At 36.2% G+C, this 17,330-nt stretch overlaps 1 protein-coding gene and 1 pseudogene across 1 annotated transcript; both read left to right on the top strand.

Annotated features, from left to right (window-relative positions):
* The first annotated feature begins 8,804 nt into the window (after window positions 1-8,804).
* Window positions 8,805-10,838, top strand: LOC115954908 (L-type lectin-domain containing receptor kinase S.4-like). The gene has a single exon (XM_031072909.1). It carries the CDS (start codon window positions 8,805-8,807, stop codon window positions 10,797-10,799), a length of 1,995 nt encoding a protein of 664 aa, XP_030928769.1. The 3' UTR covers window positions 10,800-10,838.
* Window positions 10,839-11,587: 749 nt separating this feature from the next.
* Window positions 11,588-17,330, top strand: part of LOC115957176 — a 37,307-nt pseudogene continuing 31,564 nt past the window's right edge.

Below are 17,330 nucleotides of genomic sequence, written 5' to 3'. Positions count from 1 at the left end.
TATGTTCTTTGTGTTCTTTCCAAAATATAACTCATATTCTTAGATCAATAACAATTAATCAAAATAACATTTTATCAAGCATTTTTTCACACAATCAACTTCAATCCCAAAACCTCCTTCTTAAACCGGTTCTCCAACTTGTTAGGACATATGTGATTTGATGTTAGGAACATATGTCAACATTTCATGTAATTGGCTAATCCTTTAACAAAACACACTTTACTTGTAATTGGGTAGATCTAGGATGTGTTTAATGCTTCAAAAAACAAGGTTTCAAGTTCAAGTGTTAAAGTTATGCAAGTCTGTCCAAGAATCAAGTAATGAAGTGCTGGATTTTAAAACTCGACAGCTAGCATCTATTGAGGTTTAAAAGCTACTGAAACTCGTGGCTCGACAACTAGCTCGATAGATGGCTATCATACTGGGATCCGTGCAATTGGTTAGTCATGTACTGAGAGCCGTGCATTGAAATGAGAGATTGTCACTATAGAACAAGTCCAATTAGGTATTGGGGTAAGGATTTAATTGTAGGTTGGTATAAGGTATTGAGATTCCTTTACTTGTAACCGCTTGTTTTGAAAATAGTGGATTCTCGAGAGTGGTGACCTTAAAATCACCCGATGGGGTTTTTGCAGTGTAGGTTTTCCCTATTCGTAAACAAATCACCATGTCAATTTAATTTCCACTGCATATTTAGTTTAATTGGTGATTTTTTTTGTACTGCCATGCATTTTGCATATTAATTTGATTAATTAATAAACTTGGCTAATTAATCAATCAATTCATCACAAGAGGTCAATACATTCTTGGTCTATCACAACTCTTCTAAGACATTCTCACTCTCACTCACTCTCTCTCTCTCTCTCTCTCTCCATGATCGAGCATTGCCATCTTCACTCATCACACCACCACCACCAGATCTCTCTCTAACTCCATGACCAAGCATTGCCATCTTTGCTCATCACTCATCGCCCATCAATTTGCTCTCTCTATCTGTCAATTTTGCTCAAAATTAGACCCAAATGTTTCAAACTCCACCTCTCTCAAGCCGATTTCTCTCTCTCAAACTAGTTGGTCTCTTTCTCTCTCTCAAATCGATGTCTCTCTCTCAAAGTTCGGTGCTTCACTCTCTCTTTCACTCAAATCAATGTCTCTCTTTTAGTGGGTCTCTCTCTTTCTACCTTATCCTTTTATGGTGGTGATGGTTAGTGGTTGTGGAAGTGGTGGTCAGTTAGGTCCGATGGTGAGTCATGGTTGTGGAATTGGTAGTCAGTTAGGTGGTGAGTTGTAGGGTGGTTTGTTGATTGCTTGATTTTGGTTTCAATGGGTTTTCGTGTTTTGGATTTGAGATGTTTTGGTGTTTTCTGGGTTTTGTTCTCAATGGGTTTTGGTGTTTGGTTGCTAAGAAAATGCAAGAAAAGAAACAAAAATTGACTAATCCAATTTTATATCCTAAAAGAAATTCTCATTTATATTATTTTCTACTACCGCTAATTTTTATTTTTATTTTTTAATATTTTGAAAAATTAAAACAGAGAACACCCACATAACTCTTTAAATTTAGCATAACCCAAACAAATTTACAATTTATTAGCAAATTCTTAAGACCTAGTTTGAGTATTAACAATACAATAGCGGCACAATAAGTGACATATAGCGGCACTTTTCACAACTGTCGCATGGGGTGGGTTGTGTACGTGTTGTTGAAAGTCACTTCTATATTCCTAGTCAACCATCTCAACATCTCCCAAAAAATAAAAAAAATGATTTATCACCAAAAAAACATTGATTTAAAACCTTTTTTTTCCCATTTTGCTGGTATTATACATTTCAAATTGACTAATCCAGTTTTATATCCTAAAAGAAATTCTCATTTATATTATTTTATGCTATTGTTAAGTTTTATTTTTATTTTTTAATATTTTGAAAAATTAAAACAAATAACACACCCATAGCTCTGTAAATTTAGCATAACACAAACAAATTTACAATTTATTTGAAAATTTCCTTAAGACCTAGTCCAAGTATTACCAATACAATTAAAAACAAAAATAAGACTAATTACCCAAAAAAGAAAATTTGATATCATTGAGATTAAAAAGGAACTCACCTTACCTAATTTTCACCTCGATTTGCCGGTGTTGTCAATAGCAAAATCCAAGCATTTGGCTTCGTCCAAGCCTCGATAGTTGTTTTTGGGGCTTCAATTAGCTAGCGACGGTGGTGAGTGCTAATAGAGAGAGACCCGATCTAGGGTTTGAGAGTGAGAATGCGTGGCAGTGGTGGGAAGATCGATCATTAGGTTTTGAGATCAATGATGTGAGATTTTAATTTGAGAGAGAGAGAGAGTGTATGTTTTTTTTAAAAGGGAGGCAAATGGATGAGAAATGAAAAGGTTGGGATCTAAATTGATATGTTTGGGTGAGGAAAAAAAAAAGGGGGGGGGGGAATTGGACTTTTGGGCAATTAAAAGGTCTATTGCGGCGGTCACTTAAACTGCTGCTATAACTAAACAAAATGCCGCAAAAAGACATATATTGTGGCGGTTTGATATACCACCACTATAACTAAATCAAACGCCGCTAAAACTTATATATTGTGGTGGTTTCATATACCGCCGCTGTATTATACCGCAAAAGGCTATATTTATTATGGCGGGTTGATGGAGCGCTGCTATAGCTAAGTTTAACGCTACTAAAACACATACATTGTGGCAATTTTATATACTGCCGCTGTAATACGCCGCAAAAGACTAGATCTATTGTGACGGTCCAATGAAACGCCGCAAGTGACGATCCGAAAAAACGCTGCAATATGCGAACATTAGCGTTAGTTTTTGCACCCACCGCATTAGTACGGATTTCTTGTAGTGTGATTTTGGTGATTGTTTTGATTCTTTACAATGTTAGGAACCTCAAGAAGACTGATATGGTTGAAGCATGGGAGCTTGATATTAGATGACATAGATTTTCCTACGAGGATCTAAAGAAAGCAACAAAGGGTTTTGGAGACATAGCTACTTGGGTTTGGTGGATTTGGTAGAGTTTACCGAGGAACTCTGCTGAATTTAAATACCCAAGTTGCAATAAAGCGTATTTCCCAAAATTCGAAGCAAGGTTTGCGAGAATTCGTGTCTAAGGTTGGTAGTATTGGCCATCTTCGTCATCGAAATTTAGTTCAATTATTGGGTTGGTGTCGTAGGCAAGGTGATCTATTACTTGTGTTTGAATTTATGCCTAATATAAGCTTAGACATTACTTAAATTACTTTTTTATTCATTCGTAACAACCAATAACAACCCGTCACTTAGAATTTATTGTGAAAATGTCGTGGACATAATATTTCTCTTATTTATTAAGTGGCCTTTAAAGCAAGAAAACCAATTTAATTTCAGGCAATATGATAATGATAGTACAAATCAAAGCTTTAGGAAGCAGCCATCAATATGGTGCATTCAATCAACTTTTGAAAATTATTTAGTAGACAATTGGTACAGAATTGAGGTACTATTCAAAGTGTATGCAATGTAACGAACTTTCGGTGTTTCCACTTAGCACCAGATTAATATAATGGGTTTGGAACTTTGGATGAACTTTTTAGCTGAAAAGAAAAAAAAACATTGATCGTGAATTTCATGTTCATTTCACCAACCCCGATCGTTCATGCTTGACCTTTGAAAAAAGCATTTTTTTACTGTTTATTTACTGTTGCGCAGCAATATTTGACTTTTTTTTGTGAACAGTGCATACTATGCACGGTTTATGGACCAACAAATTACATTTTTCAGTCACTTTTTCATTAAAAATGAGTCCTACGATATTATTTACACATTTAAAAATTATTTTGCTACAGTGTTTTTCAGTTTTCAGTTTTCAATTTTCAGTTTCAGTTGCGTTTTGCGTTTTATTAGTGTCCCATAGCACTATTTATGAACCACCAAACCCATAAAAAATGCAACAATTACTCATTGTTACAGTATTTTATGTTTTAAAAATTATTTTGGTACAGTATTTTCAACAATAAATTTTCAATTTTCAACAAAATAAGCATTATTCAAACAGACCCTATATTTCATGTTTCATGGATTAGGATAAGGTTCAATTACCTCATCCTCTCACAAATATTTTTTACCATTCTAACTCTTTAAATTTTTTTAAAATTTTTTTATTAAATGGTTGAGATTTAAATTACTTTTTTAACTTTAAATCTTAGCCATTCATAGCTATTACATGAGATGTAGGTATTACGCCTGATCTCAAACCGGCCGAAGAACAAATCTCCCGCCCCACCTCCCCCCCCTCACGCGAGTCATGTCAAAAAGGCCCGAGTGTTTAATCGTTTTTAGATTTTATGGTGTATTATGAAGGAGTCAAATTTTTTTTTTTTGCTAAATGAAGGAGTCAAATTGAAAACATGTGACATGGTTACAATCATATGAATATATTTGCCTCCGTATAAGTTAAATTTCATGCAATGCACGGCTAAAAAGCTTCTATTCCTTGTTAGGTACAACCGTCGTACAAGCAGATCATCGATTAATGTTTTAATAGTCATTCAAGGGACGACTTAATTTGGTGCTTGATTTAAACTGCTATCTCTGTCTTATTGTAGAGGTAAAATGATTCCAATGACTACTTTTCCCGTGATTGATTGAAAGTATTCCCTCTTCCTATAATAAGAGCAAGGGGCGAAGAAATTAAAGTCCAAAATCATTATTCACATGTAGGGGTGATAATGTTTTACGTCATGAACATGACATGATATTTTCCAGGTAAGTGTAATGTAAATAGATTTGTATCAAAACCAGTTGGAGATGTTTTAACACGGTTTATTATAAATAGATGTATCAATTCTGTGTTGACCTGCTTAACTCTCAATTAACTCAAAATGACATGTTTCATAAAAAAAATAAATGTCATTTCTATCTAACATAAATTTAAATTTTAAATATAATTGAGTAAGTAAAAGAATTTTAATGGTTATATTGATAAATTCTCCATTGAAACTCCAAAACCTCTAAACTATTTTTTTTCCAAAATGAAAAAAAAAAAAAAAAAACTCTTTTTTTCGCTTTATTTTTCAGAGATTGTATATTAAACAAGTTGAAATGGATCATGTCATGTTAATCCGCTTAATAAACAAGTGTGTAGGGGTTGAGAGGTTTTGACATAATGATTAAATAACTTGAGTTATGGTTGAGTTATGTATTTGAATATCCTTATTATGACACGATAGCTATAACACAACCCATTAAAACAAATTTCCATCTCTATTAACATGAAAGCACGCTTATCTAAAAAAAAAACCAAACTAGCACTCATTTAGATGACTTATTTGCTTATTTATTGAACATGCACATCTAAAAAAAAAAAACAAAAACAAAAAACCAAGCTAGCATTCGTTTAGATGACTTATTTGCCTATTTGCTGAAAGCGGATAAAGATATATTTATACAATCCTTAAAAAATGAAATTTAGAAAAATTATATATTGGGGAGAGAACACCTTAAAAGATTTCAATTGAGTAGTTAATATAATATATAAAAACACCATTTAACCCAAAAGTTTAAGATTATGAGTTATATATATAGTTATATTGTATTAATTACTCACTCTTCTTCTTATTATTATTCAATGTGAGACTTTATTCATTTTTGAATATCCAACACTATATATAAAGTAAAAAGCTAAATAAACTTAAAACAAAAAACTAGAAATGCACACTTGTAATTAAAAGGAAAATTAAAAGAAGAAGTTAAATACTTAGATGAGACCTCTGTGAACTGTGAAGAATTTTTGAAGAGATCCTATGTCCTTATGTTGCGTGTCTAAATCATTATTCACCTGAAAGGATGCTCATCTAAGAAAACAAAATTTGAATTATAAAGAAAACTAATTTGATGAGAGCCGTCTGAATTTTGAATAATTTCAGAGGATGTTGTATATATTCCATGAAAATGTTTGTTAATTCTCCACAATTCTATTTACACATGTGCTAATACAAGTGTTACATCGACAAAAATTTCACAACAAATCTTAGGTGGTAAATTATAATTGGTTATGATTTAAATGAACTACAGAATTTTTAAAAAAAAAAATCATCAATAATAGTCACTAATAATCTATCACTTAGGATTTGTTGTAGAGGTTTTGCGAAGATGTTGTGCACATAATACTTGTCTACATTAATCAAAAAGTCATTATTGCTTTTATTACATTAATTAGAAAGTCATTATTGCATTGATTGTAAGGGTATCATGACATCCATATATTATAAGCGTAATAAAGAAGGAATGATAAGGATTCCAATCGAGTAAGAATAGTGCGCAAGATATATGCAAAGAAATAAGAAACCAGCATTAGCTAAAAAAAAAAAAAAAACCAGCTACTATGTATACCGACAATCAACATGTGGGGTTGGACATAACTCATATGTGTATGTTTGGGATGAGTTGAATTTTTCAGCTTATCTCCACTTTCAGCTTATTTTTGCTATTATTTATAGATTTCGCTACACTTTTTGGTATTATTCATAAGTCTCACTGCACTATTCAACTAACTTTTAGAACTATTCTTGGAAAATAATAAATCTTAAAGCCATATGGCCTTTACTGTAGTGGATTCCACTTAAAACCCACAGTTTTTTTTTTCTTGCAACATGTTCTGAAGCCAAAGGCCCAAAGCCTTACTCAAGTCTTTTTGTTTTCCCCTGGAAATTTCAGCTTTGAATTAAGAGTCCCACATAATCATCATAATAATAAACCTTCTTTTTTTTTTTTTATATATATATTTTTTATATATATATAATAATAAACCTTCTTATGTCCTTCTATGTCACAATGTCACATTAAAACCCTAGCCGCCACTATTTTTTTTATCTCTTAAGTTTTTCAAAGTTTCTAAACTCACAAAAATAGAGAAAAAAAATGTTTGAATTTTGCATAATCTTTTAAGAGTATTCAAGTGAGGGTACGACTTTGCAAGTATATTACTATATTCTTAACATTTTTATATTAATTTATTTTAAAGAATCAAATAATGATATGAAATATATAATTGTAGTCCATTGAGATTATAGAGAAACCAAATCATAACGATGATTTCAATTCAAATTCTAAATCAACTAATATCAAGGTATATTTTGCAAATCTTCCAATTGAGTAAAACTAAACGTGGATATGAAAAAATAAATTAAAGTTTACATTTTTATATTATATTTTGTCTGACAATTACATTAGTATATAAATGTTCATCTATTTTATTATTAATATAGATTACTGTTATTTAGATTAATTTTTCTTTCAACCTTTTCTAATCTTGCTTCCTCTAACATTGGTCATAAGCCTCTTGAAGGTTAAATTAGGAAATGCTGAGATAAGAAAACTGCAAAGTGGCAATTTTAGTTAGGAAAAAACTTACTTCCTAGTGATTTGGGATGTGGTACTAATTATAGGCGCTTTTATTGAAAAAGTATTATATGTATCTCAGGAATATATCACATTTTCTCTCACAGGGCCTTAGGGTATAAAACTTAGAATAATGAGTAGTGCACACAAAGTACACACATGTCAATGTGGCGTACCACTTATTTCAAACCAAATCTACTTATGTTTATTTCTTACTATTTATTTCACCATGTGACATTTGTGTGTACGAATATGAGTAATTAGTATCGGCTGTTGAGAAACGTGTTTCCAAGAGGACATGTACCATGAATAAAACCAAGGAAACAAGGGAAGAACTTTGAAAACAAGCATACACAGCTATTTTCAAAGTACTGAGCATGCATAGTACTTAATAATCAAGGGGATCACGTGTATAGAGATGAACACATGCATGGTGGGTGCGTTATTCGTAAACCAAAAATGTATGTTTCCCATCTTCTCATCGCTCAAGTAAAATTACCATGAATAAATTTTAATTATTTAAAAATGAAATAAAATACTATAAAAGGAGCTGCCTTTTTTTCTTTTCTTTTTTGACCAATGAAAGGAGCTACCTGGTACCTACCTAAAGTTGACAATTTGAAATTTTAAGGGTCCCACTAGGTAAAAAAAAAAAAAAAAAAACTCTTTAATAGGATGATTATAAGTGTGAATCAAGCTGGCCTTGATTTCTATGAAATGGACGGCAGTGGTAGGATGGCTTTATCCCCAAAGTGAATACCAATGAAAGTTTACCAAAGATTTTAGTGTTTTATTTTAAATATTTTAGCTATTATAAGGGAGGAAAAAAAAAAGAAAGAGACATAATATAACATAATTAATGAGACGGTTTTTAGTATATATCATATTAATATTTTCTTTATTTCAAATGAATCTATTTCCTAATTTATAATTAATCTTACAAATTTAAAAATGTAATAATGTGACTTTTAGTACATTGTCAGATTTAAAAAAAAGTAAAATTCTAATTATAAAATATACATTCTTTCTCTCTTTAAAAGGCAAATGGAGTGGATGGAAATATTTTATAATTATATTCTTGAATTCTTATGTTAAATCAAATCGTGCTTTTTGGAATATAACACTACATTGCATGGTGATTTCCTCTTCTTTCTTTTTCATTCTAAATAAAGACAAATAGAAAAAGATGCAACGTGACAATCTATCAAACATTTCCACCTTTAAGGAAAGAGTCCAAAATCGATATAAAAAAAAATGTGTATATCATGGGTGGAATTAGGAATTTTGTGTGAACAAGGAAAAGTGTATGCGAAAGAATATTTGAGGCTTTCCATAAATATATAAACACACCCTAATTAAGCTTCCTTTGCGTCAAAAAGTCATTCTTTTTTTTTCTCCTATGGCAGCAAAACTCATCTTTCTCTTCTTGGTTTTCCTTCTTCTCCTATACAAAGTAAAGCCTGACCTAGACAATGTTGGACCCTTGTTGACCCAACTCACTGACGGGTTCAATGCTGAACGTAAAAGCATGAGCTTAGACGACGCAGTGATTGATAACAATGGCATTCTTCAGCTGACAAACGAATCTGTTCAAGTTGATAGCCATGCTTTCTATAAATATCCAATCAAATTCAAGAACTCCTCCAACGGCAAAGTTATGTCATTTTCCACTACGTTTGCTTTTGCTTTGATCAATGAACATGGAAATCAAGGCCGCCACCACTTCGCTTTCACAATCTCTCCATCTGGGGCTCTTCTAGGCCCTTATCTTGGTCGACTCAAGGCCAGAAATGATGGGAACATCTCAGACCGCGTATTCACGGTGGCATTCACTGTCATTCACCTCAAGTTCAGTGACATCGATGATAACCATGTTGATGTTGGCCTCAAATGCAGCATAGTATCGAACAAATCTGTTCGACCTGATCAATCTCTGCGTAGAAAGAATTCCCTTACTCTGAAGAGTGGTCATGTAATTCAGGCATGGGTCGAATATGATGCACGAATAAATCAATTAAATGTTAGCCTTGCGCAAGAATCTGATAGACCCAAGTCTGCATTTTTGTCCTATAATGTGGACCTCTCACCAATTTTCAAAGAATCCATGTTCATTGGGTTCCTTGCTTCAAATGACCGTCCATCCTCAAATTCACACTATGTCTTAGGCTGGAGCTTTAATATAAATGGAGATGCTAAAAATCTCAATTTGGATCAACTCAGGCTGAAGCTCCCAAAAATGAATGGGTCAAAAAAGAACCACACAGGCCTAATTGTTGGTGTTTCAGTCTCTAGTGCTTTGGTTGTAATTTTGGGGATTGTTTTGGTTCTTTACAATGTCAGGAAACTCAAGAAGACTGATGTGGTTGAAGCCTGGGAGATTGATATTGGACCACATAGATTTTCTTACGAGGATCTAAAGAAAGCAACAAAGGGTTTTGGAGACAAAGAGCTACTTGGGTTTGGTGGATTTGGTAGAGTTTACAAAGGAACTCTGCCGAATTCAAATACCCAAGTTGCTGTAAAGCGTGTTTCCCAAAATTCGAAGCAAGGTTTGCGAGAATTCGTGTCTGAGGTTGGTAGTATTGGCCATCTTCGTCATCGAAATTTAGTTCAATTATTGGGTTGGTGCCGTAAGCAAGATGATTTATTACTTGTGTATGAATTTATGCCTAATTTAAGCTTAGACAAGTACCTTTTTGATGAGCCTAAAGCAATCTTAAGCTGGGAGCAAAGGTTCAAGATCATCAAAGGGGTTGCTTTGGGGCTTTTATATTTACATGAGGAATGGGAACAAACTGTGCTTCACAGAGACATCAAAGCAGGCAATGTGTTATTGGATTCTGAGTTTAACGGAAAGTTGAGTGATTTCGGTCTTGCTAAGCTATATGAGCGTGGCTCCAACCCAAGCAGAACCAGGGTGGTGGGCACGTTGGGTTATTTAGCACCTGAGCTCACACGCATAGGCAAGCCAACAACAAGTTCTGATGTGTTTGCCTTTGGTGCTTTATTACTAGAAGTGGTATGCGGTAGAAGGCCTATTGACCCTAAAGCATTGCCTGAGGAGCTCATGCTTGTGGAATGGGTTTGGGAGAAATGGAGCTTAGGAGCAACCTTAGATGTTGTGGATTCAAGGTTGGGGGGTGAGTTTGATGAAGTTGAGGCTGTTTTGGTGCTTAAATTGGGCTTAATGTGTTCCAACGATGCACCCGAGTCAAGACCCACTATGAGGCATGTGGTTAGGTGCTTGGAAACGAAGCTAGCTTTGGAGGAGGAGGATTTTATGCAATCTTATCCCACTACTTCAGCCTCAGTTGGTGATAACGAGGATATTGCTGATGTTGAGGATGTTTTAACTGCATCCTTTTCAGTTTTCAGTGGAGATGATGGTAGTTAGTCTTGTTTCAATGGTTTGGGATTTTCAATTTCAGTTGCTACTGCATGGTTACGTATGTAGTATTTGTTTGGATGTAAATAAATTAATCATCTTGTCCACCCTCTCTTTTTCTTTCGTTTTGTTTTGTTTATGTTGGAAGTATATAATATTTTAGATGAAAAGTATGATGTAATATTTTTGATGAGAATTAATGCCACGCAACTCCATGCTTCAAGAAAACTTGTCCTAATGGTATTGATAATTATTAGGTATTCCGAGTATAGTAGAATGTTTTCTCAACAGTTCTCTCTGTTTGTTGGTGTTAATGTATATTATATTATATTATGGGCTTTAGGCCCAATTACCTTTCTTGTATAGCACACTTGTACTTGTACTTGTTGGAGATATCACTGTGTTCGTCTTGAACTGATCTACTCGGCGGTGAAAGCCTCGAAGTCATTCGGTACTGCACGCGCCGTCACGCGCTGTCTGATTTTTCTGCGTCAGAGACCCACGCGCCACACGCGCCACACACGCCGTCATCAGTTCCAGCTGACGTCATCTGTGACGTCATCAGAGACACGTCAGCCTTAGTTGCGTCAGCATCCACTCATCTGCTGACGTCAGCACCACGTCATCCTGTGACGTCATCTGCTGACCGTTGACCGTTGACCGACCGTTGACTTTGATTGCGTTGACTTTGACATTGACTTTTCTCCATGGTTGACTTTTGCAGTCCAGGTTCTCCTTATCCAGTTTTTCGCATAGATTTCATTTTTGCATTTTGTTTTTGCATATTGTGTCTCTAAATGGATAAAAAGGATGTTTTTCTTCCTCGCCCCATCAATACTGTATTGGAGGGGAATAAGAATTACTTATCTTGGTCTCAAGCTATGCGCAGTTTTCTTAAGGGTCGTATGCTCTGGCATTACTGTACTGGTGCAGTCGCTATTCCTGTCAAAGGAGCAAGTGAAGAAGATACTGTCTTTCTTGGTCGTATGATTGAATGGGATAGTCACAACCACATGATCCTCACATGGATTTGGAACACTTCCATTCCCTCCATTTCCAACCTGTTGGGCAGCTATGATGATGCCAAGTCAGCGTGGGATATGTTGGCCAAAAGGTATTCCACTACTCATGGCTCCATGAAATATCAGTTAGTGGTTGAATTGCATCAACTCAGACAAGAACCAGGGCAATACATCAATGACTACTATGATCAGCTTCGCTTCATTTGGGACCAAATTGACCTTTCTGATCCAACTTGGGCATGCTCAAAGGATGCTCAACAATATGCTTCCATCAGAGATGAATTTCGCCTCTGTGAGTTCCTGATGTCCCTTCACAAGGACTTTGAGCCCATTCGAGGCCAGCTGCTAAATCGCAGTCCTGCTCCCTCTTTTGATACTGCTGTGAATGATTTGGTTAGAGAAGAAACTCGTCTTGCAACCCTTCAAGCTCAGAATAAACTCAATGTTTTGGCTATTACACCTTCTGCTCCACCCATAGAGCAACCTCAACAATCAGGTGATTCCTCTGGCTCTAGCAATCGTCGGAAGCAGACCAACAAAAAGTTCTGCAACTATTGCAAGCGTCCTGGCCACACCATTGAGACTTGTTATCGTCGCAACAAATCTACTGCTGCTGTTGCTAATACTGAGCCTACTCCGCCGATGGCTTCCATTTCAGCTGAGTCCCAGTCTTCTGGATCCACTATCAACCTCTCTCCCACTGAACTACAGGAGATCATAGCTCAAGCTGTTCGTATGGCTGGTAATGCAACTCTTTACACTGCTCTCTCAGTTCTGCCTGGTAAGTCTCAAACTTGGCTCTTTGACTCTGCCTGTTGCAATCACATGACACCTCACTCCTCCTTATTCTCCAAACTTGACCCTGCACCACACCCTCTAAATATTCATATAGCTGATGGATCCACCATGCATGGGAATAGTCTAGGTTTTGTTTCGACCTCCAACCTTTCTGTTCCTGGAGTCTTCCATGTACCTGACCTATCCTATAATTTGTGCTCTGTGGGACAATTAGCTGAACTAGGTTATCGCCTTATTTTTGACTATTCTGGGTGTATTGTGTAGGATTCGAGGACGGGACAAGAGCTTGGGACCGGCCCTAGAGTTGGGCGTATGTTTCCCGTGGACAATCTTCATCTTCCACCTGTTGCTCCTGTTTTTGTTGTTGCTGCAGCTGCTGCAGTTTCTTCCTTACCATCTCTTGCACTTTGGCATTCTCGTCTTGGTCATGCATCATCTTCTCGGGTACAACAGTTAGCTTCTAGGGGTCTATTGGGTTCTGTGTCCAAAGACAATTTTGATTGTACTTCATGTCAGTTAGGAAAACAACCAGCTTTGCCTTTTAATAATAGTGAATCCATTTCTAATAGTATTTTTGAGTTAATTCATTCTGATGTTTGGGGACCTTCTCCTGTTGCTAGTATTGGTGGATCTCGATATTTTGTTGTCTTTATTGATGATTATTCTCGTTATAGTTGGATATTTCCTATGAAATCTCGTTCTGAAATTTTACCAATATACAGCAACTTTGCCAAAATGGTTGAAACCCAATTCTCCAAACGTATCAAAACTTTTCGTTCTGATAATGCTCTTGAATATACTCAATATGCGTTTCAAGCTTTGTTACATTCCTATGGCACTGTGCATCATCTAACTTGTCCAGGTACCTCTCAGCAAAATGGTCGAGCCGAAAGAAAACTTCGTCATATTCTTGACACTGTTCGTGCTTTTCTTCTTTCTGCCAAAGTTCCTGCTCCATTTTGGGGTGAAGCTGCTTTTAATGCTGTTCATGCGATTAATCGCATTCCAAGTGCTGTCATCCATAATCAGACTCCGTATGAGCGTCTCTTTGGGTCATCTCCTGAGTATCATCACCTTCGATCCTTTGGATCTGCTTGTTTCGTTCTCCTTCAGCCTCATGAACACAACAAACTTGAGCCTCGATCTAGACTTTGTTGTTTCCTTGGTTATGGTGAAACTCAAAAAGGGTATAGGTGTTATGATCCTGTCTCTCATCGTCTTCGTGTTTCTCGTAATGTTGTCTTTTGGGAACATCGATTGTTTGTTGAACTCTCTCACTTTCGTTCTTCCCTAACTACCTCCTCTGTTTTAGAAATTTTTCCAGATGAGTCTTTTGTTCCTTCTACAAATACTTTAGACCCTTCTCCAGATATTTTTGATACTCCTCCTAGACAGGTTGAAGATGAACATGTTGATGACGAGCTACCCCACCTAGAGCCTGGGTCCCCTGCTCCTGCTCCGCCTGAAGATCCTCCACAAGACATTCCACATCGCCACTCAACCCGGGTAAGATCCATTCCTACACATTTACTTGACTATCATTGTTACACTGCCCTTGCTACACTTCACGAGCCTTAAACCTATCGTGAGGCCTCCACTGACCCTTTATGGCAGATTGCAATGAAAGAGGAACTTGATGCATTAACCAAAAACCATACCTGGGATCTGGTCACTCTCCCTCCTGGACAGTCTGTGGTTGGTTGTAAGTGGATCTATAAGATCAAGACTCGCTCTGATGGGTCCATTGAGCGCTACAAGGCTCGTCTTGTTGCAAAAGGTTTTACACAGGAGTATGGGATTGATTATGAAGAGACCTTTGCTCCAGTTGCTCGTATCTCATCTGTTTGTGCCCTCTTAGCTGTTGCTGCTGCTAGTAAATGGGATCTTTTTCAGATGGATGTTAAAAATGCTTTCCTTAATGGGGATTTGAGTGAAGCAGTCTATATGCAACCTCCTCCTGGTCTCTCTGTTGACTCAAACAAGGTTTGTCATCTTCGACGTGCACTTTATGGTCTTAAACAAGCTCCATGAGCTTGGTTTGCCAAGTTTAGTTCCACTATCTTTCGCTTGGGTTACACTGCCAGTCCGTATGATTCTGCCTTATTTCTTCGTCATACTGATAAAGGCACCATTTTGCTTCTTCTATATGTGGATGATATGATCATAACTGGTGATGACCTCAGTGGCATTCAAGAACTCAAGGATTTTCTCAGTCAGCAATTTGAGATGAAAGATCTTGGACATCTCAGTTATTTCTTGGGTCTTGAAATTACTCATTCCACAGATGGTCTTTATATTACTCAAGCCAAGTATACTTCTGACCTTTTATCTTGAGCTAGACTCACTGACAGTAAGACTGTTGACACTCAGGTTGAACTTAATGCACATTTGACACCCTCGGGGGGGAAACCATTGTCTAATCCTTCTCTTTACAGACGATTGGTTGGCAGCCTAGTTTATCTCACAATTACTCGTCCAGACATCTCCTATGCTGTTCATCAGGTGAGCCAGTATCTGTTTGCTCCACGATCTACTCACTATGCTGCTGTTTTGCGCATTCTTCGATACCTGAAGGGCACTCTCCTCCATGGCCTTTTCTACTCAGCTCAGTCTCCTCTTGTACTTCGTGCATTTTCTGATGCTAATTGGGCAGGGGATCCCACTGATTGCAGGTCCACTACAAGTTATTGCTTTCTCCTTGGTTCTTCTTTAATTTCTTGGCGAAGTAAGAAACAAACCTTTGTGGCCCGCTCCAGTACTGAAGCAGAATATCGTGCCCTTGCTGATACCACATCTGAGCTCCTTTGGCTACGATGGCTTCTTAAGGATTTAGGTGTGTCCACATCCTCTGCTACTCCCCTTTATTGTGACAACCAGAGTGCCATTCATATTACTCACAATGATATCTTTCATGAACGGACTAAACACATCGAGATTGATTGTCATTTTATCCGTTATCATCTTGTCCATGGTGCTCTCAAGCTCTTCTCCGTCTCCTCCAAAGATCAACTTGCAGATATCTTCACCAAGTCACTTCCTAAGGGATGCACTCGTGATTTGGTTAACAAGCTCAAGCTGATCTCACATCCACCTTGAGTTTGAGGGGGGCTGTTAATGTATATTATATTATATTATGGGCTTTAGGCCCAATTACCTTTCTTGTATAGCACACTTGTATTTGTACTACACTTTACTTGTACCGCACACTTACGCCTCCTATATAAGGCTCTGATGTATATTCTCTTATTATGAAATACAGTACAATCTTCCAGTATTTCTAACAGTTGGATTGGTTGCTTTCATCAAATCCTTTAATTTTTCCTCACAATCTGATAACTAAACTCCAATCTTAGATTTTTAGGAGACTGTTGTTCTACTTGTGTCATTCCAGTTTTATGTATAACATGCTTATTATTTACAGATGTGGCACATACATAGCCTTTAAAGTCACATTCAATGAGTTGTCCCTAAAAGAAATGGACATTTAAGATGTGGGTCAAGGGGCATATATTTTCTAATCACATCAAAATCCAAACAGGTAAAATATATATATATATATATATATATATATATGTGTGTGTGTGTGTGTGTGTGTATATATTTAACAAAACGACATGAGCAACTAATATTGATATTAATAAAGGGAACCAAAAATTTCCCAAACCCCTCATGAGTCATCAGGGCAGCTCAACAGTATAGGCAAATGAAAACAAACCCCTCATGAGTCATCAGGGATTTGTTTTCATTGTAAAGAGATGGACTAGTTACAGAAAATGGACTAGTTTTGTTTAGTTTTAGTGGGAGCGGGTTTATACTTTTGTTTTAAGGTTTCGAGAATTTGAAGGGATTTTCGTTGGTTGGAAAAAGACTAGATTTTTTTTTCTTCACATGGGGATGTGTTGGGTTCTAAGACTTTAGGTTTAAATGTATTAGAACTTCATTTTATAATTTTGACAAACCATGATCAAAACGTTTAGTCTTGTTTTAGACTTGCTCAAAGTATGTTTATGTGTAAAGTTGGAATTGAGTGTATTGTAGGATTTATTGTGTAAATTTTCCTGGCTCGATCGATCGAGAATTAGACTCGATCGATCGAAACTCGTGCAAATTGTTTTTCTGCAGAATTTTCCAACTCAGTCCAAGCCCGTTTAATGTGTAGGGTTTTATGTTTTGCCTTAAATATAAAAGGGAAAACCCTAACCACGTTTTTAGGTTGTTGTTTACGCTATGTATGTGAATCTCTTGTGAGATCTCGAGGTGTTTGCCTTCACATATACTTAGGGTTATCAAGAATCAAGATTATGTCAAGAGCTTAATGATCGATTCGGTTGCTGCATAAAAAGCTTAAAGAGAAACACAAGTGGGAGTACTTGTGGTTGTTGTGAATCCAAGAAAGAAGTAGTCCATAGACTCGAAGCTGTCATATGATTGTGGTAGTAAGTTTCCTACTCAAGGTAACAATAGGATGTTAGTGGTCTAAGTCTCTATTGTGCAAACTTCAATTCTTTTATAATGGATTTGTTTTACTTTGAGGATAGCTAGGTTAAATTCTTCCCAGGTTTTTTACGGGTTTGGTTTTCTTGGATCATCATATCTTTGTATTATTTATTTTCCGTTTCTTTACATGATATGATATTTATGTGTTAACCTAGATCTACATAATTTACCTAAGTTAATCACTAGGCTAAATAACTAGGTTAATCAGTTTGTGTTTAAGGGG

Source organism: Quercus lobata, chromosome 8 (assembly GCF_001633185.2).
Source record: "Quercus lobata isolate SW786 chromosome 8, ValleyOak3.0 Primary Assembly, whole genome shotgun sequence".
NCBI classification, from domain to species: Eukaryota; Viridiplantae; Streptophyta; class Magnoliopsida; order Fagales; family Fagaceae; genus Quercus; species Quercus lobata.
Note: the sequence above shows the minus strand (reverse complement) of the source record. Positions and strands in the feature narration are given on the sequence as shown.